The 22,790-nt window shown below is 48.1% G+C and overlaps 4 protein-coding genes across 5 annotated transcripts; 2 read left to right on the top strand and 2 right to left on the bottom strand.

Moving 5' to 3' along the window:
- The first annotated feature begins 530 nt into the window (after positions 1-530).
- Positions 531-3,372, top strand: TRUB2 (TruB pseudouridine synthase family member 2). The gene is made up of 9 exons (XM_053473637.1): positions 531-600; positions 1,215-1,373; positions 1,567-1,695; positions 1,797-1,871; positions 1,960-2,021; positions 2,175-2,256; positions 2,363-2,435; positions 2,547-2,683; positions 2,899-3,372. Exons 2-9 carry the CDS (start codon positions 1,256-1,258, stop codon positions 3,201-3,203), a joined length of 981 nt encoding a protein of 326 aa, XP_053329612.1. The 5' UTR covers positions 531-600; positions 1,215-1,255; the 3' UTR covers positions 3,204-3,372.
- A 735-nt stretch (positions 3,373-4,107) lies between these two features.
- COQ4 (coenzyme Q4) lies at positions 4,108-6,451 on the bottom strand. 2 transcript variants are annotated; one of them, XM_053473635.1, is made up of 7 exons: positions 6,317-6,451; positions 5,805-5,999; positions 5,449-5,545; positions 5,045-5,147; positions 4,793-4,922; positions 4,626-4,719; positions 4,108-4,317 (listed from the first exon to the last, which is right to left on the bottom strand). In XM_053473635.1, exons 1-7 carry the CDS (start codon positions 6,402-6,404, stop codon positions 4,158-4,160), a joined length of 867 nt encoding a protein of 288 aa, XP_053329610.1. In that variant the 5' UTR covers positions 6,405-6,451; the 3' UTR covers positions 4,108-4,157. The 2 variants fall into 2 exon arrangements, with proteins under 2 accessions (XP_053329610.1, XP_053329611.1); XM_053473636.1 differs by having other exon boundaries at positions 5,805-5,996; positions 6,317-6,449.
- Positions 6,452-7,407: 956 nt separating this feature from the next.
- On the top strand, positions 7,408-11,046 carry EDF1 (endothelial differentiation related factor 1). Its single transcript, XM_053472507.1, has 5 exons — positions 7,408-7,556; positions 9,863-9,914; positions 10,009-10,169; positions 10,310-10,403; positions 10,614-11,046. Exons 1-5 carry the CDS (start codon positions 7,479-7,481, stop codon positions 10,673-10,675), a joined length of 447 nt encoding a protein of 148 aa, XP_053328482.1. The 5' UTR covers positions 7,408-7,478; the 3' UTR covers positions 10,676-11,046.
- Positions 11,047-11,465: 419 nt separating this feature from the next.
- On the bottom strand, positions 11,466-22,046 carry MAMDC4 (MAM domain containing 4). The gene is made up of 29 exons (XM_053472814.1): positions 21,798-22,046; positions 21,530-21,625; positions 21,171-21,344; positions 20,745-20,870; positions 20,254-20,393; positions 19,945-20,029; positions 19,580-19,699; positions 19,309-19,425; positions 18,952-19,031; positions 18,705-18,872; positions 18,271-18,358; positions 17,864-17,959; positions 17,500-17,604; positions 17,278-17,406; positions 16,933-17,060; positions 16,304-16,412; positions 15,796-15,903; positions 15,251-15,385; positions 14,805-14,935; positions 14,479-14,698; positions 13,897-14,034; positions 13,670-13,803; positions 13,404-13,494; positions 13,030-13,179; positions 12,707-12,841; positions 12,346-12,473; positions 12,150-12,258; positions 11,892-12,067; positions 11,466-11,696 (listed from the first exon to the last, which is right to left on the bottom strand). Exons 1-29 carry the CDS (start codon positions 21,844-21,846, stop codon positions 11,670-11,672), a joined length of 3,492 nt encoding a protein of 1,163 aa, XP_053328789.1. The 5' UTR covers positions 21,847-22,046; the 3' UTR covers positions 11,466-11,669.
- Between the last annotated feature and the right edge of the window lie 744 nt (positions 22,047-22,790).

Genomic DNA, 22,790 nt, shown 5'->3' with positions numbered 1-22,790 from the left:
TAACATTTTAAAAATTTCCAGAAAAACATCCGGCAGCCATAGCTTCTTTTTCATGTTAAGTTTCATTATAATTACTCCTGAAACCTCAGTGCTGGCGATTCCTACTGCAAACACCCAAAAGCTCCTGTTTTAGCCCCGCAAATGCTGGGGCCTCACTAGGTCGGAGAGTTGCATTAATGACAAAAAATCACAGCAGCTGAATAAGTGCAAAATACCCCAGCTATGGCCATGGTGCATAGAAGGCCCAGTGAAGTGCGGCTCTGTATTACTGTATATTATCAGACGTATCCCATCAGAGAAATGCTTAGCATCAAACATGAATTCTTACCCCCTCCTCATGGCAGGAGGGCATTTTAACTGCACACAAGGCTGCCCCCTGCTGGTCTTTGTCTACCTACAGGGTTTCTGAGAGTAGCAATATGGCGCCTGGAGTACTGTGTGCGACGAGTAGCAATATGGCGCCCGCTAGAGCTACAGGGAGCAGCCGCCATATTGGTGCTCTCAGTCATCGAGTCACGTGACGCGCTGTAGCGGAAGCCAATGGCGGCGCCCATCAGAGACCAGAAGCCCAGTGTGAGAGAGCAGCGAGTCCTCGCTCCGGTGAGTGCGGCGTAAGTTAAGTTTTATTTGAGTGGATCTGGAGTGATTGTGATGTTGGAGTGATTTTAGGGATCAGTCACTTTATGCACCGGTTTGTTTTGGAGGGAGGGTAGATATCAGGGACATAGAGGTTATTTAGTGAAATGTATGCCTTGTAATAGATTAGTTTAGTTTGTAATATTATTATTGCTATTTGTGATTAAATAGAATTATTATGTTAAATAATAGTTGTGATGGGAAATTGATCATTTGACAGGTGAGTCTCTTGTGTTTTAAATGTATGTATATCATATATGTATATTAAATGATTATACATTATATATAACATTATATTTTATTGGATTGTTAAACTATTGTTTTGCTGAATATATAGCTAATGTGTGATAAACAGGGGATATGAAAAAAAAAAGTTATTCTGGTGCAGAGGTCAAAAGTGTGTCTTATCACCATGGCAACCAATAGGATGATTCAATAAGCAGGACCATTCCACTGGTTTCCATGGGAATAAGATCACTATTTGAAGTCACTTTTTTTTTATATATCTAATCTCAATGATTCTGGTGATTTGTATTCTCAAACTTCCGCAAAAAATAAAAACCAGTAATTTCTTTCAGTGTTCAGACGCACCTTCCAAAGCATGAAGTGAGCCCCGATCATGTCTCGTTCCGCGTCTTCCGTCTTTCAGTCGCTGCAGGGGTTCTTTGCGGTTTATAAACCCCCTGGAGTCCATTGGAAGCTGGTGCGCGACAACGTGGAAACAAATTTACTGAAAGGTACAGAGAATAACACGGGTGTCGCTGCTTAAAACGTAGTACATACCATACCCGCAGGAACAGAGAATACCCTGTAAAAATATTTTAGTAGGGAAATTCTATATAAATAGTACGTAATCTACAACCAGCTGCCAGGATCCCGCGTCTCGCCTGGCAGATTGGTTTTGATTATTCTCTTGTTTATCTCGACCAGAGCTGAACTCTCTGGAAACCCCTCCACCTCGTCAGCTGATCCGCTTCCAGCCGGTAGCCGCAGAGGGCACAGATGGCGTCGAATTAACCAGAGTGGCCACCGCCGTTCCGGCTTTGGCTGATGTACTGGGTGAGCGCAAATCATTGAAAATATCTGCAGGCAAATACAACAAATACGTCTTATGCCGCAGTTGCGTGTTCTTTGGCTCAGTCTCACTGGTGTCTTTCCAGTTAAAGGGGCGCCGTACACCAGTCTGAAGATCGGAGCCGGGCACAGGCTGGACGCTCGATCGTCTGGGGTCTTCGGTGAGAAATCAGCCGTGTTTCCCACCATTGTGCACATGCTGGTTTTAAAAAAGCTTAATGCGGATTTTAATTTTTTTGTTTTGATCAGTATTGGGAATCGGACGCGGGAACCGGCTTCTGACGGATATGTACAACAGCCACTGTACCAGGGTACGGAACTCTTTGGGTTTAGGGTTCTGCGGGTGCTGGCCTCCGAACCAACACCCTGCCTTAGATACATTTTCTACACAATCAGATTGGAAGTAAATTAAACACCCGCCGTCCTCACTCATCTAACGTGGCACCTGTTTGTCGTTGGTAAAGGATTACACCGTGTGCGGGTCTTTCGGGACAGCCACAGACGACTTCTCGGACACGGGGAGAATAATTGAGAAGACTACGTATGGTAAGTGTGCTGAAGGTGGGGGTCCCAAACACCCCCACCTTCAATATTATTACAAGGCTAGCAACTCATTACGAGAGTCATAGACATTTTTTCCTTATTGCCGTAGGTCACGTCACACGAGACAAGTTGGAGAGGATTCTGGCTGTGATTCAGGGCAGTAACCGAAAAGCGTTGCTAACGTAAGTGTTCTGTCTGTCACTATTTGAATAGTTCTTCATTTTTAACCTTATATATATATATTATATATAGCCTACCAAAGTTCACACAAGAAGTTGCGTTTCTCGCCCCAGGCACTCTCACATAGACCTAAAGAGCCAGGAGGCTTACGAACTTGCCGTAGCAGGTCAGCTGCGGCCCATGGTGAAATCTCCCCCCATTATCCTGGGGATGCGCTGTTTGGATTTCTCGCCACCAGACTTCACATTAGGTAAGACCTAAGATACGTCTCTTCCGCAGAGTGGCTGCTCCTACTAACAAAAAAAACTCACCCACTAAGGTTGTTTATTTGATGCAATTTATAAATATCACATACAAATGTAAATGTTTGGGTTTTTTTTGCAATATACTTGATTTATTTTTCCTACTATTAACTTTTGAATAAAAATTCTTTAAGTTTCAAAATACCGGTTTCTACCCTTGCAGAGATACAATGCATGCATGAGACTCAGCAGTACCTGCGCAAGGTCATCCACGAGATTGGGCTGGAGCTCCGCTCGTCAGCGGTATGCACTAAAGTGCGCCGCACCCGGGACGGCTCCTTTACTGTTGACTGCGCCTTGCTCCATACGCACTGGGACCTGTACAGTATCCGCCAAGCAGTAAAGGAGAGCAGGGGCCGAGCCGCGGACCTGATCAGGAGAAAGATTGAAAACCTGGATAGGCTGCAACCCGCGGAGAGAGATACCGAGTCCCCCAGTAACGAGGACGGTGAGGAACTAAGGATGTAATTATTCTGCTCTTCCCCTCGAGCGGTGGGAACGCAGAACCAGATGTCATCACAGAATCCTCCATTCATTCATCGATGTCAGAGGAGAACTTCGGCAAATCTTGTCCAAAACTATATATTTTTTTTCCTATATTTTTAGGTTCTCTTTTGAAACACAAGCCAAAAAAACAAAAAAAGAGAAACCCAAACGAATCGGGGAGAATGTCATGATGTTTGGAAGGGTAGTCCCCCCGACCTTGAGTAGTGCCTTCGGGGTCACCTGTCTGTTATTTTGGGCTTCATAACAAAGTAAAACATTCAGTAAAAGGAACTAAATATCTGAAGAGATAGAGGAAAGGGATGGAGCACGTGGCTCTTCTGATATGTCTAATTAAGCTGATCTATTTCTTTCGTCGCAAAGACACCACGTGGAAGGTCTTTGTTCAAAACCAAGCACCGATTTATTTAAAATAAACACTTTAATATTTGATATCATTATTAAATTGGCTGGACTTTACACTTTAATGAACAGGATGAGTTATTGGCATAAAGATATAATTACCCCAAAATAAGATTTACTCGTAATTTAAATGATAGAAATCTTGAAGCACGGATGGTGTCTGTCGGGGCATTATTTACCATGAATGATAACCTTTTAAACTCTCTATCCTTGGGCTGGAATCTGGGCATTGGTGTTGGGGTAAGCTTTGAAAACCATCAGGCTACATGTTTCCCTAGTCAGTGACATCATTCTAACGTCTGAGATCATCATTACATCAACACAGCATATTGCAAGGTTCTAACACTACTGCTGCAGCCTTTTCCATGAGAGAAACGAAACACTTGCTGTAAACGAGCTGCGGTTGCCTACTGCTGCAGCCAATCATCTGCTCCGCCTTGGCCGTGGATCTACAGGCAGCGCAGGTTTCTGGGTTGCAGTAAGCGCTGCGGCGGGCGGCTGCTGCTGAAGCGGCGTTTAGGATTTGATAGGAGGCGGCGGCAGGATCCCGATCTCCTCTCTCAGGGACTCCACGCTCTGCTCCCAGCGGTTCTCGTAGTAGAAGCTGAGGACGCACCGCGCGCTGCGTCCGTTCTGCACTGCCCAGGGAATGAGCTCTGCCAGAAGCTTCAGCCGCCTGCAAACCCAACAATCAGAAAGAAGGGCGACTGCGTTACCTACTGCAGATACGACATCAAACGGCCCAAAAACGTCTGTCGCGCACAATATCGGGGCAATTAAAAATAACATATCTTATGTTTTGGGGTACACAGTATGAAAGAACGGTGATCTACGGACCAAGCGATCTACTGGTGAGTTCGTTCCTGGTATGGGATGTTCTATGGCACATTACGCGGCAGAATAATTCCAGCAGAGAACAGACGTGACCACCGCGTGTAGACTGCAGAGCGATACGCCGGGTAATCGGCTCGAGATTAATCTTACTTGCTATTAAGACGCAGAGGCCCAAACACGGCTCCCAGGACGCACATCGGCAGCCCCGTCTGCGCAGCTTCAAACCACTTCACTACAACCTCCCCTGCGGAGAAGATTCGCTGTTAAGCATCATCCGATCCGCTTACCGGAAAAGAGCCTGCCGGCGGCGCACTCACCCAGCATGTTCGTCGGCATCCCCAAAAGCGTGTGCATCAGGTCGTGGACTTCACGGTACCTTTGTGCCACATACGCCAGCTCCTCGTCGTCTACAAACTTCACGGGCATGCGAGTGTCAGGGGAGACGCGCTGAGGGACACAAAATAATCATTCCTTCAGGACAGTACAGTCAAAACTACAACTTTTTTAGGTTATTTGTTGCAAACAAATATGATGTCATATAGCAGCACGAGGCATACGGAGAAACTTACGTTGACGTCCAAGAAGCGTACGTACTCCCGTCCAAAAGTCCCGTCTGGCATCTGTCTCAAGCGCTCGATGTCCAAGGTAGACATTCGGATACGAGGCCGTTCCCTGGGGTAAAAAACGATAGGAACAGATTGTGAAGAAATAAGAGCCTTTTGGGTGATTCTGGCTTTCTGGAAACAGTTTGGTTCTTTGGGGTGGTTTTCTGAAAGTTTGTACCATATGTCCCCATCATTTAAGATAAATGAATAAACTTTCCTTATAGAACCAGGTGGAGAAGCGATAATTTAATATGTTGGGGGTAGCGCAGTAGTTGGTACTTAATCCAGCAGCGGTCTGACGGGGGCATTAATCAAACTTGACATGTTTATCACTTATATAGAAAATGTATGGAAGAATAAGAACTCACTGTAATATCTGGATTCCTTCGGGGTCCCTGGTCATACCGTCTCGGAGGTTTTGCAGAGCCTGCGCACCTGTGGTCTCCCCAAGAACCGCAACCATGTCTAGATAATCATGAAGCAAATATAAGCAAGCGGCAGCACACGTGTCAAGTCACATGTTTCACATGCCGCAGCAGACTAATGGCGGGAGCCTAGATTTTGTCAGAAGTTCCGTGCTTTGGGAGAGGGCATGTAGGAGGAAGACGTCCCCAACGCAGCTTCTGGGGGGACCCAAATTAGCCCCTTTCATTGAGTTGCCCCTCTTTTTAAGGGGACAGTACAACGCGTATGGAAGGCAGCAGGGTTGTATATATTTTCTTACCGTGTCTATACGGGTCATACAGAGACATTACGGCCGAGCCGGCAGAAAGCAGGACCTTCTGCAGGGTGCTGGTGGGAATGTGGTCGGGGTACAGGGCACGAGCGCTTTCTTCCTGCGCGGTGCTGAATTTTAGGTCGCCTCCCTGCTCCTCCGCTGCCGCGTGGTTGGTTTGGTAAAACCGCAGCCTTGTGCCTGCTGGGAGAGCGGTGCAAGAAGATCAGAGGCAGCAAAGCCGTACCCAGGGCTCCTGTCACCCGCGCCAGAGGGTTGGAAGTCCTGCTAAGACTAAGACTCACGTCCTTATTGAAGCAGGGGCAAGAGCGCTGCCACCAGGCAGAGCAAGCGTGCCCCTCATCTTGCGGCACCTGCCCCTCACCTTGCGGCACCTGCCCCTCTTGCCCTATGGACTTTCCAGCCCTGGTCCCCCATCTCCTTCAGGATATACGGCTCCGCGTAGCTCTTTTTATTGACAGCTCGTATGTTTAAAGCCTGTAAACCCAGGGCTCACTTGCCTGCAGAAAAAGGCGCGACAGGTTTCAGTGTCCTCCATGCCGGTGACTTCAGCAGCCCCCTTATCATCATCATCCCCCTACCCCCCATTTTACTTTCTGGGACCCCCAATCACAGGGACACCCCTTCGGTGCCGATAGCCGGACTGACTCCTAATCTCAGCCCCACTGCCAGCCGCTCAGAGCCTGACCTCCCAGGGCTTTTTATTGCTGCTCTGGGTGACATTTAAACAGGAAGCCTGCAGCAGGCAGCCTACGGAAGCCTAGTCAGTCCATACCGTTCCCTTTAAATCCCTATAAGCTGCCACCTGCTGGATAGACTGGGAGCCTTACTGGTGTAAACCGGTATATAGACCAGTATATGGTCTAGCACTCCTGCCAGGTTCACCGCACGGTGCCGGGATTCATGGCGCTCGGGGCCGCAAACCGCCAGTAAATCTAGAAAAAGCGCATTCAAAAAGTGAATTAATATTTGTGTAATTTGTCAATTTTCTATATTAATAAAAACACTAAATATTACTGATTTATACCCAGTTCAGGCCCTCCGGATAAGCTTGGCTGCCCGTAAGAAAGTTTTGGTCAGTGAGAATTAGTTAAGTGTTAAGCTGGTCAACCGTGAGCAACTCCCACAATGCTCAGCCTAATGACACATCTCCCAATGGAATGACAGTATATTATTATTGTTATTGCGCCATCATTTTCCGCAGCGCTGTACGATGTGTTGATGTCATTATGAAATCATTATTAAATAATAATTATACATTATTGTACAGCGTTACGGAATATGATGGCGCTACATAAAACAATGAATATAATAATAATAACAATAATAATAATAATATATGTAGAGCTATGGCGGTGCGGCACACAAGGGGTTACCCCACCTCACTGACAGTGATATCATGTTAAGGGGAGTTGCATCAGCCAATGGGCTGGGAGAGTCACGAGGCTGTGGAAGCGAGCCAGCCAATCATAGCCGTTGTATGTTTTAAGCCCCGGTCTTCCAGATCTTTCTTCAGTATTCCACCAATGAGAAGCGTACAATTCTCACAGCCAATCATGGCGCGCGTGGTAGTGAGGGGCAGGCTCGGGGTGCAATGAGCGCGGCTGGCGGGCGGGGTTTGGCTGCTATCGGAGCAGAGGCTCGGCACAGTGTGACGAAGACATGGCTGAGAGCGACTGGGATACCGTGACCGTGCTGAGGAAGAAGGGCCCGACCGCCGCGCAGGCCAAGTCCAAGCAGGTACCCGGGGCAAGGGGGCATCATATAGGGGCCACGGGAAGGGGGAAGCTTCTGGTATCAGGGGCCAAAGGGGTAGGAGAAGCGCCTGGCATCATATGGGGCCACGGGGAAGCTTCTGGTATCAGGGGGCCAAAGGTATGGGGAAGCGCCTGGCACCATATGGGGCCACGGGGGGGGGGGCTTCTGGTATCAGGGGCCACAGGGATGGGGGAAGAGCCTGGTATCAGACTCAGGGCCGGGGGAGCCTTATCAGACGGGCTATAGTGTGGGATAGGGGGCAGTTATTAAGAGCCATAGGATAGGAGAAGCCTCCGTATTAGACACAAGAGGGAGCTCTATGCGTTAGGGGCCACATAATGGGGGGGGGATTCACAGCCTTTAAGGGCCACAGTACAGGCGCCATTACTCAGATAATGCCCTCCTTCAGTATCACTCAGGGGCAGCCTGGGGTTTAAAGGAGGAGCCTGCAGGTAATTTAACATGGGGGGGTTATAATATCTGTGGTTTGTAAACAGTAGGAATCACGTGCTGGACACCCACTCACATGGCTCTGCATGGGGGGGCAACTTTATTTGGGGGGGGGTCTTCTGCCCTGGTGAAGGATCTGTGTGTCCTGCCGGAGGGAGTGTAGGATCAGGCATGTAAAGTGCGTTAGAAACGTGTTATTCTTACCGCTGGATTACAAAATAATCGGCTTAGCGATGTATTGATCCATATAATATGCGAAACGCGTCGGGGCGCATCTGCAGATCACATCAAATGAAGACAGAAAGCAATGGCGGAGACTCACGACTGATAAAGGAGAGAGAGCGCGTCTCTGGGGGTCCTAGAGGTCTTATGGTAGCCATGAGACAGCGCATGCACCGTTAAGGTGTGTTTAAAGGGGCCGTCGTGCCCTGTACACGCTGGCATTGTTCTTTAAGCTTTTCTTTTATCCAGGTAACAGTAAACGCTGCCCGGCCCCCACGCGGCTTCTCTTTTTTTTTGTATTTTCCCATTTGGTCATCACTCACACTCGCATTGTAAGTTACTGTGCACCGCGATCCTAATTGCATAACAACTGCATCTAAACACAAAAGGCAGGGATCTGGCTGGCAGAGGCCTCCGATCACAGAGGGTGAAACTCATCGGACTGGTTTGCTCAGCAGGGCAAGAAGGCAGCAACAACGTAAACACTGAAGTGGCTCGCGGCCATCTGCTTCCTTATGTGTTTATTAACAACCATCGGGGGAGGCAGGAAAACCTCGACGCGTTTCGCTCTGTGCCGCTCATGGCTGTTCTAAAACAGAACCGTCCAGCGTAACGGGTGGCAGGTTCCAATCACTCACAGCCGGCATCACCCGGTCGTGAAGAAGCGTTAAAGCCGGTAACAGGTGACGGATTACCGCGTGCGCTGCGTGCAGTCTGCGTGTATGCGGGGTGGGAAGCAGGTAGTAGTCCAGACAGTATCCGATGCTGGCTTGTTTATCAGAGGTTGACATCGTTGATGACCAGACGGGATCAATGAGTAGAGAATCCACTTCCCCAACGTACAGGGGAAGAACACGCCAGAAACACGCCTCTAGTTTAATGCCTTGTTTTTTATGTGTTTTGGGACTTTTGTTAAACTTGGTTACGCGCCCGGAGTCCAAAAGTACAAGTTGCCGCGACGGTGCTGCAGGGCAGATTAACGAGCCGGCGGCGGCAGAGTTTCCACTGACTCATATCCAGCAGAGACTACATTAGATAACGTCTCGCTGTCGTGGCAGCGAAACACGCGTGTTACCGTATAGTGACCCGTGTGCCAGGCTGAGGCGCGTTTCGCTCCTTCCGTTTGGGGTGTGAAGCTGAGTTAGGACTTGGTTAGACTACGCGTGTAAATATAGCAGCACGGGACGCTGGACATGCTCGCCCTGCCCCGTCTCTCACCCCTCCGGGGGTTTGCGGTTACCCCGCGTGAGGCTCCCGGCACATGCGGTAACATTATACGGACGTCTCGGGACAGCTGCGGGTCCTGCTGCCGTTTAGACAGGGCATAGATCCACGGAGGAGAGCGGCTAGACGCGGCTTAATGACACCGAGCGAGGAGGATACAGCAACTCATGGGGGGATCTCGCTGGTCTTCTTGCTTTGGGGGGCTCTTCTGAACGCCAATTCCCATCTCCACCACCAGAAGAAAATGGCATTTTGTGTATTTTCCCCAAAATTCTCATTACCTGATGACATCACATTCTTTTTTAGAGATAAAAACTTGGGGTTCTCTGCAATTAACCCTGTGTTAACCTTTTGGTATCTCGACGACCAGCTCACCTTTCACTTTCTTCCAGGCGATTATAGCTGCTCAGCGAAAAGGCGAAGATGTAGAAACCTCCAAAAAATGTACGTTGTTTCCCCTGCCCCTTATTTAAATGCGTTGGGGGGGGCTTTATAGTTTTTTCCATGTGAAGGAACCTTTTTGCATCCTCTATTTCAGGGTCAGCCGGTCAGAACAAGCAGCACACGATCACCAAGAACACAGCCAAGCTGGACCGGGAAACGGAAGAGCTTCACCACGACAGAGTGCCCCTCGAGGTGGGCAAAGTCATCCAGCAGGGCAGGCAGGCAATCGGAATGACCCAGAAGGACCTGGCCACGGTAAGGCCCACGTGCAGCTGTAGACTTGGGCTCTTCGCAAGTGAAAGTGGTTGCTATAAGACAGACCCCCATAACTCTAAGCCAGCTGTAGCATTACTCTGTGGAAAGGGCTTTTCAGTCATTGCTATCTTGTCTTGCAGAAAATCAATGAGAAGCCCCAGGTGATCGCAGATTATGAGTGCGGGAGAGCGATCCCCAGCAACCAGGTCATGGGAAAGATCGAAAGAGCACTCGGTAAGTCGGATGACTTCCACTACCGCCAGCATTCGTGCGCCGCGCGGCTCTGGGTGTCCCAGGGAATTATAAACTATACAGCGTTAATACGGGAGGGTTATACAGGGCTCTGGGATTAATTTATCTACCCCAAGTGAATCCATCTCTGAAGTGTAGAAGGGGTTCTGTCAGGAACGCTGTCTTTATTTATAAAACCTCCTGTGTTTGCAGGCATAAAGCTGCGTGGAAGAGACATTGGAAAGCCCCTGGACGCCGGCCCAAAAAAGAAATGAAAGCAAAGCCTCGAAATCAGTGTTCCCCAGCTGATCTCACCCTGTCTGCCGCAAGCCGACCAGGGGCTCTACATTGCCAAGCTGAACGCAGCCGTCTTCGGACTGCGCCATGGGGGCCGCCTCGCGGAATTTTCTTCCCTGCTGTAAAAATGTATTTAGTCCTAAAACGATAACGTCTCTCGCCGTGCTAGTGGGGAGCATCTTCTGCTTACATGATGTGGAAATCGGACTTTTATTTTTTTTTGGCCCCAGATGGGTGTTTTTTTTTTTTTTTGAATGTATTGGGGGTTGGAAGGCATTCCTTCTGTTTCTTTGATACACCACATCCCTTCCATAATGTCATTGTAAAATAAAATTTGTTATCCTTCACATATCTGACTGATACATGCGTCTCTCTGCTTCCATAGCTGCCTGCGCGTCTCCTCCTCCGTTCCGATTGCGATGCATGCCTCTCTTTACGACGGTTGGTTGTCGGTTTGACTGTCTCCCCCTGTTTTAAGCCAATCGGATTAATCTCTGTTGATCGCTTTATTCGAGTTGCAGCATAATGCCATTAGAGGCGGCAAAGACTTTAAACAAGCCTGCCTGTTGTAGGGTTCAGCCTGCGCATGCTTGGCTGCGAATCGAGACACGCCGTGGGCTTGAAATTAAGTATGGTACCTGAATCTACTAGTTTGTTGCATTCTTGCAATTAAAGTGATCCTACAATCTTAAATCTTTTAACCAAAATGTGCCCCCCCCACCCACTGGGACCCTCTTGTTCCAAGTGAGATAGAAGTTCAAACACAAATGTTAACTAGCATTTTAATTTAACAAGATAGTTAAAAGTACCCCCTCCGATATTTCTGTATTCCGCTTACTTCGTGGCCACGTTTCTTTGGGTTCTGGCTGAGTGGGGACCCGTAGAGATGGTTCTGGCCGGTTAGTGTTTCAGAGGGGTCATCGCGGGACATTTTGTTGGCCTGGCAGAGCTCTGGATCTGTGAGTGGTGGTCCTAGCTGGTGGATGTGGCGTCTGCAGGCTAAGGAAGGCAAAGACACCCTTATTCCAGTATTTATGTAGAAATGTCGCAGGATTTCGGACTGTTACATCATAGGCCGATGCATTGGATTAATAGGTTAATTGTAACCTGTTTGGCACTAAAAACATTCACAATGTCTCATAACCCTCAGCCAACGCGCAGGTAAAATTTTTGGGATAATGAGACAGAATATACCTCTCCAAACACCACGTTATCGAATCCGTCGATTGCCTCGCTGTGGTTGGAGACTCGGGGCGCGTCGTTCAGGTTCTTTTTCCGTTTCCGATACAGCAGATAGGCAGCCGCCAGGCAGAGCAGGGCCAGGAGAACGCCGAGGATAATGGCCGCTATCTCCCCCGCGTTACTCTTCCCTAAAAACACAGAGTCACTCGCGGTCTGATTTGGAATGGAATGGATGTTATTCCATGACGGAATTCATTTTTTATCACTTACCCTTTTCTGTTTTCTTTGCGTTGCATGGTAAATCCAAAGTGTATGCCACGTCGTCTAGCGAGATGGTAGTGGGGTGCGCGTGAGACCCTTTGGATGCTTCAAATACAATCTGTACGCGAGACATGAGAACAGCCCCTAATTACACAGATACCATTTTAAACTGGAACGTAACGCTGCGAAGAGCCGCCCGGGGTACCTGGAACTCCGCCGTGCTGTTGATCTGTAGCTGCACTTGTTGCCAGTCGCCGCTGTGGTAGCCGTGAAGGACCCAGAGGGGCTGCAGGCCGTGACTACTGGCCAAATACAGGACCAGCTCTCCCAGGTCTGGCTTGGACAGAGAACACAAATCCAGACGTTTTTCATACATCGATCCAATAAATAAATAATGTCATGTGGGTCACTTCCGTGGCCTATGGACGAGCCGCATAAAACTCCCGTATACCTCCCATATACCTCTAATGGCCAAGTGCTCGGTTTAAGGCTGACGAAGGTTAGCGGTGGGGTATTTAAGTCACGCCGGTTAGGCTCGGTGTTTGCGTGTCTATCTGTTCACTTACGGGCACGGTCCGGGGAATCCGTGCGGTACCAGAAAGTGAAACAGGAGCTGGCTGTGGCCGGGAGATGTTCGCTCATCATCCATGCGGAGCTCCCTTCCGCGTGCATCGCTCCGGTATCCACAAAGACATAATGTCCTACGGGGGGAGAAGAGAATCAGGCTCATGACCCCAAACATTGGCTTACGGTGTACGGTGGCCCTCACATTTCATTAATGATTTGTGTGATATGCACTTAAAGAGCTGATCAGTTCTTGGTTATTATTGTCTGTGAAATCTGAAGAGGCCAACAATGAATATCAGTTATTATTCCGTTGGTGTCTTACCTTCTGAGGTGCCGAGAGTGTGATCTTTCTCCAAGGCCGAGTTCTTGGTGGTCAGGGCAGCTCCGCTGGTCCAGTCCCAATCATACGTGTCCATCAGTGGAATACGCGTGTTGGTCCATGCGCAGGAACCGGATTCAAAGTCGCACGTGGCTGGGAATGATAATCCTCATACTGTGAGCCCTCCGAACAAACTGTGCGTTCACCCCGTACTCTTAAATTGTGGCTTGGCCATTACTATAAGCGGATGTGTACCGATGGTATGTACTGTCTAGGTGCGGGATGCATGTAAACATGGAAGTTCATACAATACATTTGTCTCGGTTCAGATGGGAGGCTTTACCTTCTGGTGTGGGCATAACCCGAGCGACCCGTACCTGCTTCATCACAGGGATGGTGGCTCATGTGAACATCATCAACAGCAATAAAGCTCCGATCTCCTCCAGCGCCAACAGCTTCAAACTTCAGCTGCACAGAAGACATTGGAAGGACAATGAGATGACCTTAATCCGATAGAACTTTATGTCCACAAAGTTGTAGGTGAGTCTATTGCCAGGGTAAAAGCACCCCATGCCTCCCCTTCCCTTCTCTGGGGTAAATTCAGCAACCATTCCGAGCCCTGCCCCAATAAAAACCTTCTTACCAACCACTCATGGTCAGACTGGAGCTTCACACTCCGATAGTGCCAGCTGTCTCCATGAGTCCCACTCATGCTAAGCAGACGCGTCTTTGTCTGGTGCTTGCCCGAATTCTCCACCTTATAGACGTTAAGTGTTCCTGTGAATTACATCATCTCTGTCAGCGCCTACAGCCCTCAGACTCACAACTCAGACTCAGCCCTCAGACCCAACCTATGTCAGGACTACTCACCTGAGTTACTGCCACCCAGCTGGTACCAGAAGCTCAGGCATTGGAGGGCAGGCTGGGCATTGTACCAACCTGATGTCAGAACAGCTGTCTTTTTCTTTGGCAAAGTAGAAGCGCTGGTATCGACAATGATGTAATGACCTGTGACGGTAGCGGATTACAGCCATAAATCCTAGCGTGTTCTCAGCCATATTCCATGCGCCCCCAGGGCATTCAAACTGCTGCCCCAGACTCTCACGGGTCTACAATCCCTCCTTCCCAAATAAAATGCTGTCTCCAAGGTTATGCGCAACCCCAATGTATCCGCATCCTGACCCTAAATTACCTTTATCAGCTTCTAAGTCTTATTCCTATCATGACTGGTAGTAGATATTATCATCATTACAATTATTATTACTCTATTATTACTTTATTTATACAGAATGATGATGAATGGTGTTGTTATATCTAACGGTACCGGCGTGGAAGGCACTCGGGATCTTAAAATTCAAGGAGGTTAGACAGCGGTCATCAGATTGAGGAGGACCGTCCACCGTAGCTGGTGGACGACCTACTGGCTGCCTCTACAGAGATGAAACCTTTTACCTGTGACCGTCTGCAGCGTATGATCGAAAAAGGGTCCCCCGTGAGGCTTGGCTTGCAGGCTCTGCTGTCTCCACCAGTGGTTGTCCCCCTCCGTGGTGAAGCCGCAGGTTCCGGCCTCAAAAGAGCAGTGCGTGGAAGCCGCGCAGGGACTGAATCTCACAGTGATATCATCGATGGATATGTGCCCCACGGAACCATCGCGGACTGCGTCAAGAATCAGCTGCCAGACAGGAGGCGATGGTAACAACACTAACCACTCACCCCCGACACAGCACCCTCGCCAATCTACATCACACAAGATCACCCCAGCGCCCATCTTCACGTACCTGATACTCATTCTCGGCTGGGTGTGAGAGTGGAATGGATTCATGGTGCCACATGTTCCCGCGGGTGCCGGAGACAGTCCAAAGTAATGTCTCCTGACCTCCGTCGTATTTAATAAACAGGTTCAAGGTCCCTATAATGCATACGAGAGCCATATAAGAGCCATGAATATTATACCATGGGTATGAAAATGGGGGATAATGGTGCGTAGAACCAAAAACCATGAAAAATCCCCAAAATGCATAAACAACTTAATTACAAAACAACCTAGAAATCTCAAATCTATTTTTAATTAAAAAAAAATAAATAAAATTGTTTCATCCAATGCCTGAAATCCTGCCTCTCTCTCGAGTTATTAGGGTTTTGATGCCAGACGGTACTCAATGTACACAGAACGTCTGAAACATGGTACACACTGTATATCGAGAGGATGGAGGGCAAAACGTACCTGCGTCTGGTCCCCCTATGCGGTAATACAGCGATAGGCACTGGGATCTGGAATCAATGGATTGTGGGTAAGCTATAAGACGGGCTTTACCCCCTCGATCCATGCGGGACCCTCCGGCTACATACAGGTATTTACCTGCCAGAGAGAAAGAAAGCCAATGGATAGAGGAGAACGAGAGGCTCCAACCCTGGGGCACAGAGCAGTCTTATACCTACCCCCAAAAATCTGGGGCTACATGCAGCAAATGGTTACGGATACAGAATATGGATTAAAGCATTGATCATATAGCGAATGCATCGATTCCATACATTTCACCTGCAGACACCCTAATGTTACAAAAGCTACAAACACAACACATTTCCACTGTAAGGCCGTGCCGCTGGGGACTGTATTAGCATCTACCACTTCTGCTGGGAGGCTGTTTCACCTGTCTACCACCCTCTGCTAAAGCCCTGCACCTGGCCTTCCCAGTAGAAAGCGTGCCACCCCAGGCCGCAGACTTATCTAGTAGTCCTGCCGGCCCCATATTGAATTTGAGAACTCACCGTTCCCCGTGGTGTGATCGGCCAGCGTTCTTTGTTCCCAGTCGATGTCATCTGTCTGATCCTGGTACCAGCCGCAGAGGCCAGTCTCAAAGTTACAGGTTACAGACCCTGAGGGGTAACAATAAGAATCAAAGTATTATGGGCAAGGCTCTCGAACACAAATGCATTCTGTACCATCTCATCCAACTTAAGAGACATCAGGGGAGAGAGAGGTCTCTGCACTCCCTCCCACAACATCACCGGAGGTGGTCACTCGTAGCCCAGGGCTGATGGACCCCATGAGCGGTCACAGTTATGGCACCACCGTGCCACACTCTAATGCCTTCAAAGTCATCTTCAGTTGTAGGGTTCCGTCACAAAGGTCTCTATACCACGTTTGTGAAAAGATCTCCAGTGGACGGTACACAGAACGCGACTCCAGAAGTTCCGAAGCGGTTCTGTATAACTGCAGCGATATAAATACCAAAGGTACAAATCACTGTGTGGATATGAGCCGGGTACAGAATACCTATATCGTCAAGAGAGGCCTGTTTGTCACATTCCAGAAATGTCATGCTTTTCACGACTGCCCCCCACATCCCACCGGGAAGAGGGTCCACGGAGCCCGACAAGACAAACTGAAATGAAAAATCAAAACAAACCGTCATCCCGGATCTCAGAGCGGCTGATCGCCCCCAAAATCATGTTTACGTTAAGTGGAACTCTGTATCACCTTTAGATCACATGTGTGGAAAAGTTACCGATCCAGAAAAAAACGGGACAGGACCATTACCCAAAACCACCGAAAGTCATCTATAACATGAATCCTAACAGCTGAACAAAAATCATGGGACTGCAGTCGTTTTGGTGAAAGGGATCCATTGTGATCAAATGGATGGGTAACAAGAATCTCATTTGGGGTCGGTGCAACCATCCAGGACTCGCTCTTTCATGGTAAGGACCCCATGGCCCGGTGGTGCTCCTGGCGAATGGGACCATAAGTGAAGCTGGCCGGTAACCTCCTGTTCCGCTTCATAAAGTGAGATTAATAATTATCTCGGGCAACATCCCAATGATGTTTTCTGTAGATCATTTCACTACATTTCCTACAGTGCTACATATGTTTCAAAGCAAATGTTGGATCCGTGGGGTCAATACCTGGAACGGCTGAAGCCTCTCTCCCACCGGAATCAAAGCGCTTCTCCAGGATCTGCTGTGGCCCTGGCTCTGCCAGATCTGCGCATGTGTCCGCAGCTCTGAGTCCAATACATGTATAGACAAGGAGCCTGCGATCAGAAGAACACAATGAGGTCTCCTGCACACCGGTACCCGCCAGCTGTCTATTCCCTTATGCCGCTTATACATTATGGGGATAGGAACTGGTTTTGTGCTAATTACGAGCGGATGCCCACTCGGATTAAGGTGACCGTGGCATCTCTGGAGGTCGACCTCCAGCAGGGCTCAGTAACCCTATTCTCCATCGTCCTCGGTCATTTTGGGTACCTGCTGGTCCACTGTTAAAAGAGTAGGTCATGTTCACCATGCAGGAAGGGATGCTAGAGCACAATGTAGGGCTGAGGATCACGGCATTTGTTAGAAGGTTCCCTTCGGCGTGCGTCACCCCAAGATGCCCTGAAAGGAAGATATATGGTTAATTAGCAGATGGGATCCGCCTTGGGGTTTTGGTAATATTTAGAAAGCACTGAATACAAAGTATTTAATTACCTGAGACGCCCTCTTCCGGGAAGGTCTTTATGTCTCCGCTCCACCTCTGCACCCCGATACTGACGTCCTGCCAGCCTTTAATATCCCCCCCAAAATCATAGCCGTCTAAGGGCAGAAATTGCATATATTAAACAATCCGATGAAAACTAATTGCAACAGAGAGCAATAATATAAAACATTTATTTCCCAAAACAGTGGACAAAAAAAGATGTTCAGTTTCTTAAGTTGGAACCTGATTTTGCTAAAGATCCTGATTCAATACATTCTATAGAATTATGTCAGGAGATCCAATTCTCTTCTGATAACCCATAATTTGGGTCCGCAAGCACCACGTGATATTTGGGGTAATTATGGGGCATCTTACCAGGTATTGTGTTGCAGGCTGCCTTCCCGGGGCTGCGCACCTCCGCGAGCGATGGAAAGCTCTGAATTTCTAGATTTGTATCCCGAGTTTGACTCCCTAAGTAAAAGACGCAGAGGGTTACCATCACAGATCCGTGTGCATTTCCACATTATCCCGGGAAAATGATTAGAAATATCTTACAAAAGAGCCATTTTCATTGCTGATTTAAAATACATGTTGCTTTTTTAAAGAAGAAATTTGTCCCCCACCCCAAAACAAAAAAACAGTCAAAACAGAGTTTTGCTCAGATTTTGAAGTTTTATGTTTCCAGCCTCGGAGACAAGAGAAGAGCAGTCAGGGTCTGCATTAGGTGAATCGCACCCGCTGCGTCTCATAACCTTATCATAGGATTTTTGTTTCAATTTTACCTGGCAGGACACATCCGGGAGACCAGATGAGATCATCCAGGGCAACACCGGGGTCGGCTCCTTTACCCGCAACACCCGTGATGGTGACCTATAAGCAGAGACGATATGTGAGAATGAATATATACGCACCAGCTCAGATATATTATGAGACCTTCTCCGATGGTCGTGTTTTATAAAGAGTAATGTAAAGTGTAAAAATGTAGCACACGAGGTCCCTTTAAATGGTGTGTAAAAGTGATTTGACGTCTACAATGGCCACACAAGTTGTGTAAGCGTGACAGCATCATGAAGACCTTCACTGTGTGCAAACCTGGTGTCTCCGGATAGGACGTAGAGCGCCCTTAAGTGGGGTCTATGGGGGAAAACCCAACAAAACAGCCCCCGATTACCAGGGGAGAACCTTAAATACATATCCAAGTCTGTAACACCGTTACCTGGAATGGCTCTTGGGAAATGGGAAAGGTGACCTTCTCTCGGAGCCACACCTCGGCCCTCTGTCCCACTCTTTCCAACATGACGTTATCCTCGGAGGAAGTGGTGTTGCGGTAACCGATAGCCAAGCGGTTTTCTTCGGAGCCAGCCGTGAGATAATACAGTACGAGCTGGAGACAGACAAAGCCGTTTGTGTTATGAAGAGGTGGGAATGAGAGACACGCCGGATCAGAGGTCCACGGAACTCACCGCACAGGCCATGTTGTCTTGGTTCCGAATACCTGGGATGACCAACGTGGCGGTTCCATCGTTAACCCGGAGAAAGGAACCTATTGTTATGACATCATCAGTGAGTTCTTAATGTTAACTTTGTAACACGTCGTAAACTGGCCAGTGATTCATTTAGGAGGAGCCTATAAACATTTATCGCTACATTAAAAGGAATTAAACAGATTATAACAGGGTGTTTTAACATAATGCATTTTACACAATGTATTCAGAATGTCTAATGAACAGCCTCCCAGCAGAAGTGGTAGAGAGTAACACAGTGAGGGGATTTAAACATGAAAGGGATAGGCATACGGCTCCTGAATCAGAGGTACCCACCGGATCTGCTGTTTGTTGTGTGATCCCGGCCCGGCTTGGAGCTGAAGCCGTTGACTTTTAACCAGGTAGACGTCCAGTTGCATGTCGCATTTTCAAAGGTGCAGAAGGTGAATTTTTCTACATTAAAAATTTTAAAATTTAGTTAAATAATAATAGTAAAAGCAAAAAGGTTGAAGTTCTCTGTAGCACAATGTGGCCATTCGGACCTGCGCAGAATAATTTGACATTCACACCTTTAATTCATGCCTGGGGACGAAAAGAAATTACCCACCACAGCTGCTCTCATCGGATCTATCTCCGCAGTCGTCGGTTCCGTCACATACGGATCTTTCCTCGACGCACGACCCGCGGTCACACTGGACCTGCCCGGCGTGGCACCCCGTCTGTGGCGCTGTAGACATGCAGGGAAAAGTGATTTGGCGACAGTCTACCTCCCAACGACCGAATAGCAACCATTGCACAGATATATTGGGCGACATCCACTAACTGAGATAAAATGTATCCCTGTCTCCTCACAATCGTGTTTTTTCCCCGTTGCAATCTATGGGAGGATGGCTATTAAATTACCGATGGCCATTATATCCAAGGTGCCCCTCAGGGCCAACCCCAACCAAACTTTTGCCATAGAAGGGGTACCTGAGAGAGCGCAGTGGCGGAATTCTATATCGTCGATTGCGATGTTTCCTTGGGTGTTGGGCTCCCAGGTGGAGGACACGGTAAGCTGCAAGGTAGAGACAATCTGTCGGCAATCTGATGAAGGTAAATGATGGAAACCAGGAGCAGGTTCTTGGGGGTATAAAAGGTTAATGTTTAATTATGATTTTCATTTCTGGAAGTTAAACTATAATCATCCGCTGAATATCTCTCCTGAATGTCATATTTTGAAAGTTTCATTGAAACAGGCGAAAGGTAAAGAAATAATATTTGCCAATTTTATGAGCAAACCTGGAACTCTCCGGGGAGCCGACCGGTGTAGACCACCGCCCGCTGCCAGGACAGAGAGCTTCTTTGGGGGCTTTGCCACAAATCGAAGGTCTGGGCACCGGCCGTCAGCTGCAGAGACAGACTCCCATTTCCAGGAGAATCTGAAAGACAAAGTACTCGAGGTAATTGACAGATCTGTAGAAGAAGCTGAGGGATCTGAATTGTGTTTGATAGAACTTGTGGAATCTAACAATAAATTGTAACAATTCTTTTATTTCAGGGTTGTTGTTTTTTGTTATTTCACCATCTGCCTCCCCCCCCATTGTCTAGAGACCTTTAACCAACCTGTGACAGCAGCCTGGAAAAAACCTGCTTTAACCCAACACATAGTGGTCGCCACGCGGTGACAGTCGTCCAGACGGAACCCTCGTAACACGCTGTATTTAGGTTTTCACACATATATGTAATGACCCATACAGGTGCACGTACATACAGCCCTCAGAGTCTGATACCTGAATTCCACGAGTGATAGTGAAGATGGACCTCACAGGTAGCCGCTGCATCTCGAAGTACCGGGGATCTGAGGGCGGCCGTTACGGTAGACTTCATGGTGTGACCTCCGGTGGCCATAAACCAACCTGTATAGCACGGCAAAACATTTTTGTAGTAAAAGGCAACACATGGAGCTTTTAGGTATGAGACTATAGGCCATACGGGTTACAAGGAGGATCCCTGGTCTTCAGATGCCCTACATGAGCATTAAACCTACACGTTTACTGGCGTCCATGACACCAGTGGGTCCATCTACATGCCTGGTGCACCAGGAGGGACCCACCGAGACACTGAATGCAAAGCACAATAAACTGAGGGACTCTTAAGGACACAACGAGTAACAGTGGCCCTCTCAGATCCATACGCGACACCCTGAGCTTCATTACCCCATCTGTTCCCCAATGTGTGGTCGCCGTGGGAATGGGAACCCCAAAATTTGGAGCTTAGACGATCTCTGGACCATTGGTAGGAAGAGGTACTAATGTCTTTCCATCCACAGTCGTCCAGCTCAAAGTCACAGCTGAAGGGCGCTCCAGAAACCGCTGATTCCTTATGGTAACCTAAGGGGTAAAAAAAAAAAGTAGCACAAGATAAAATACCCCACCAGGAGAGCCAGGGGTAATATGGTGACATCTGACATCTAAACATGACAACCCCGGTGATACAATAACCTCCTGTGCTCGGCGTCATGAAAGTCAGGTCATATATCATCAGCACAATGTAAATCTCACAATGTACTACTCACCGCAGTGCCGCTCATCTGCACAGTCCCAACAATCGCAGATAAAGTTACAGAGTGTCTCTGCAGGGCTCCCGCACCCAGCAGAGGTGGTAGGGGGAGCTGAGGGGGCAAAGGAGACAAATATTAACGTGAAGTGTACCAGCTTGTACTATTACCTCTCGATGTACCGGGTTTATTTAAAATGCTCAACCCCCCTGTTACCCAATGGTTACCTGAAGCAGGCACCTGTCCCCAAAATGAATACAAATTATAAGAATAACGATAACTTTACCTGCACAAGACAGGGCCAGCAGGAGCAGGGAGATCCGCAGCCCGTGCATGATCCAAACTGAGAGAGCTCAGGGGATGGGAAGGAGTGAAGCGCAGACGAACAGGAGTGGACTTTCACCCACGGGATCTGCTGGAAAGACAGCTACACCGCGCATGGAGAGCACAGCGATCAAGCACAAAGTGTCACTTTAACACAGACGGGACTGTGACAGTCAGGGTGGGGGTTTAACTCGTCTGAGTGTGGACTCAGCAGTTATTACCACATTGCTCACTTGCTTGGCACTCAAATGGTTAAAAAAAAGGGGGCAAAATATTCGAAGACCCTGTTCTCTAAATGATCTCTACATTACGCAGAATCGGGTTTATCGAAGACTCTTTTAAGAAACGTTATTATTTGATAAAAACGATTAAATAAAATCTCTCTCTATACCCGACATCAGTAAAACGCTTGCCTTTTCGCATACACGTAAGCAGAGGAGCCACGAAACGTGACAGCCTTGCAGGCTTCCAGTCTTCCGCTTCACCTTGACCGCTGCGTAGTAGATCTGTTAATGAGATATGGGCAGAACTGGGAACTATTAGCGTTTGCCCCGGAGTCTCAGGGTTTTTGCCCCAATCTCAGGGTGACGGGGCAGATTTATTTAGAAATAAATAGCACATGTACTTAGTACCCGAGATTATTTGGGTAAAGGGGTAAGCTGCCAGGGCAATTGGTAGATTCTTGTGGTATGAATACAAAAGTTCCCGTATAAAAGGGGTAGATTGCAGGGTGAAGACGTAGGTTTTCAGGAGGGATTTGCAGGGTGAAGGGGTAGTTCCTCTGAGCTCCAATGAGTTAATAATACTAACTCCTCACCCTTGTTGCTCTTCTTGGTACACTTAAGTTCCTGCTTAAACACAGGTGTTTTCAGCGATAACAGGTGTGATGCACAGTGAGTTGGCATACAGTGGATAGTCACACGTGTGCCATGTGTGCAGGATCTGTAAGGATTCC

Source organism: Spea bombifrons, chromosome 8, assembly GCF_027358695.1.
Source record: "Spea bombifrons isolate aSpeBom1 chromosome 8, aSpeBom1.2.pri, whole genome shotgun sequence".
Classification (NCBI taxonomy): domain Eukaryota; kingdom Metazoa; phylum Chordata; class Amphibia; order Anura; family Pelobatidae; genus Spea; species Spea bombifrons.
This window is presented reverse-complemented; position numbering and strand designations above follow the sequence as displayed.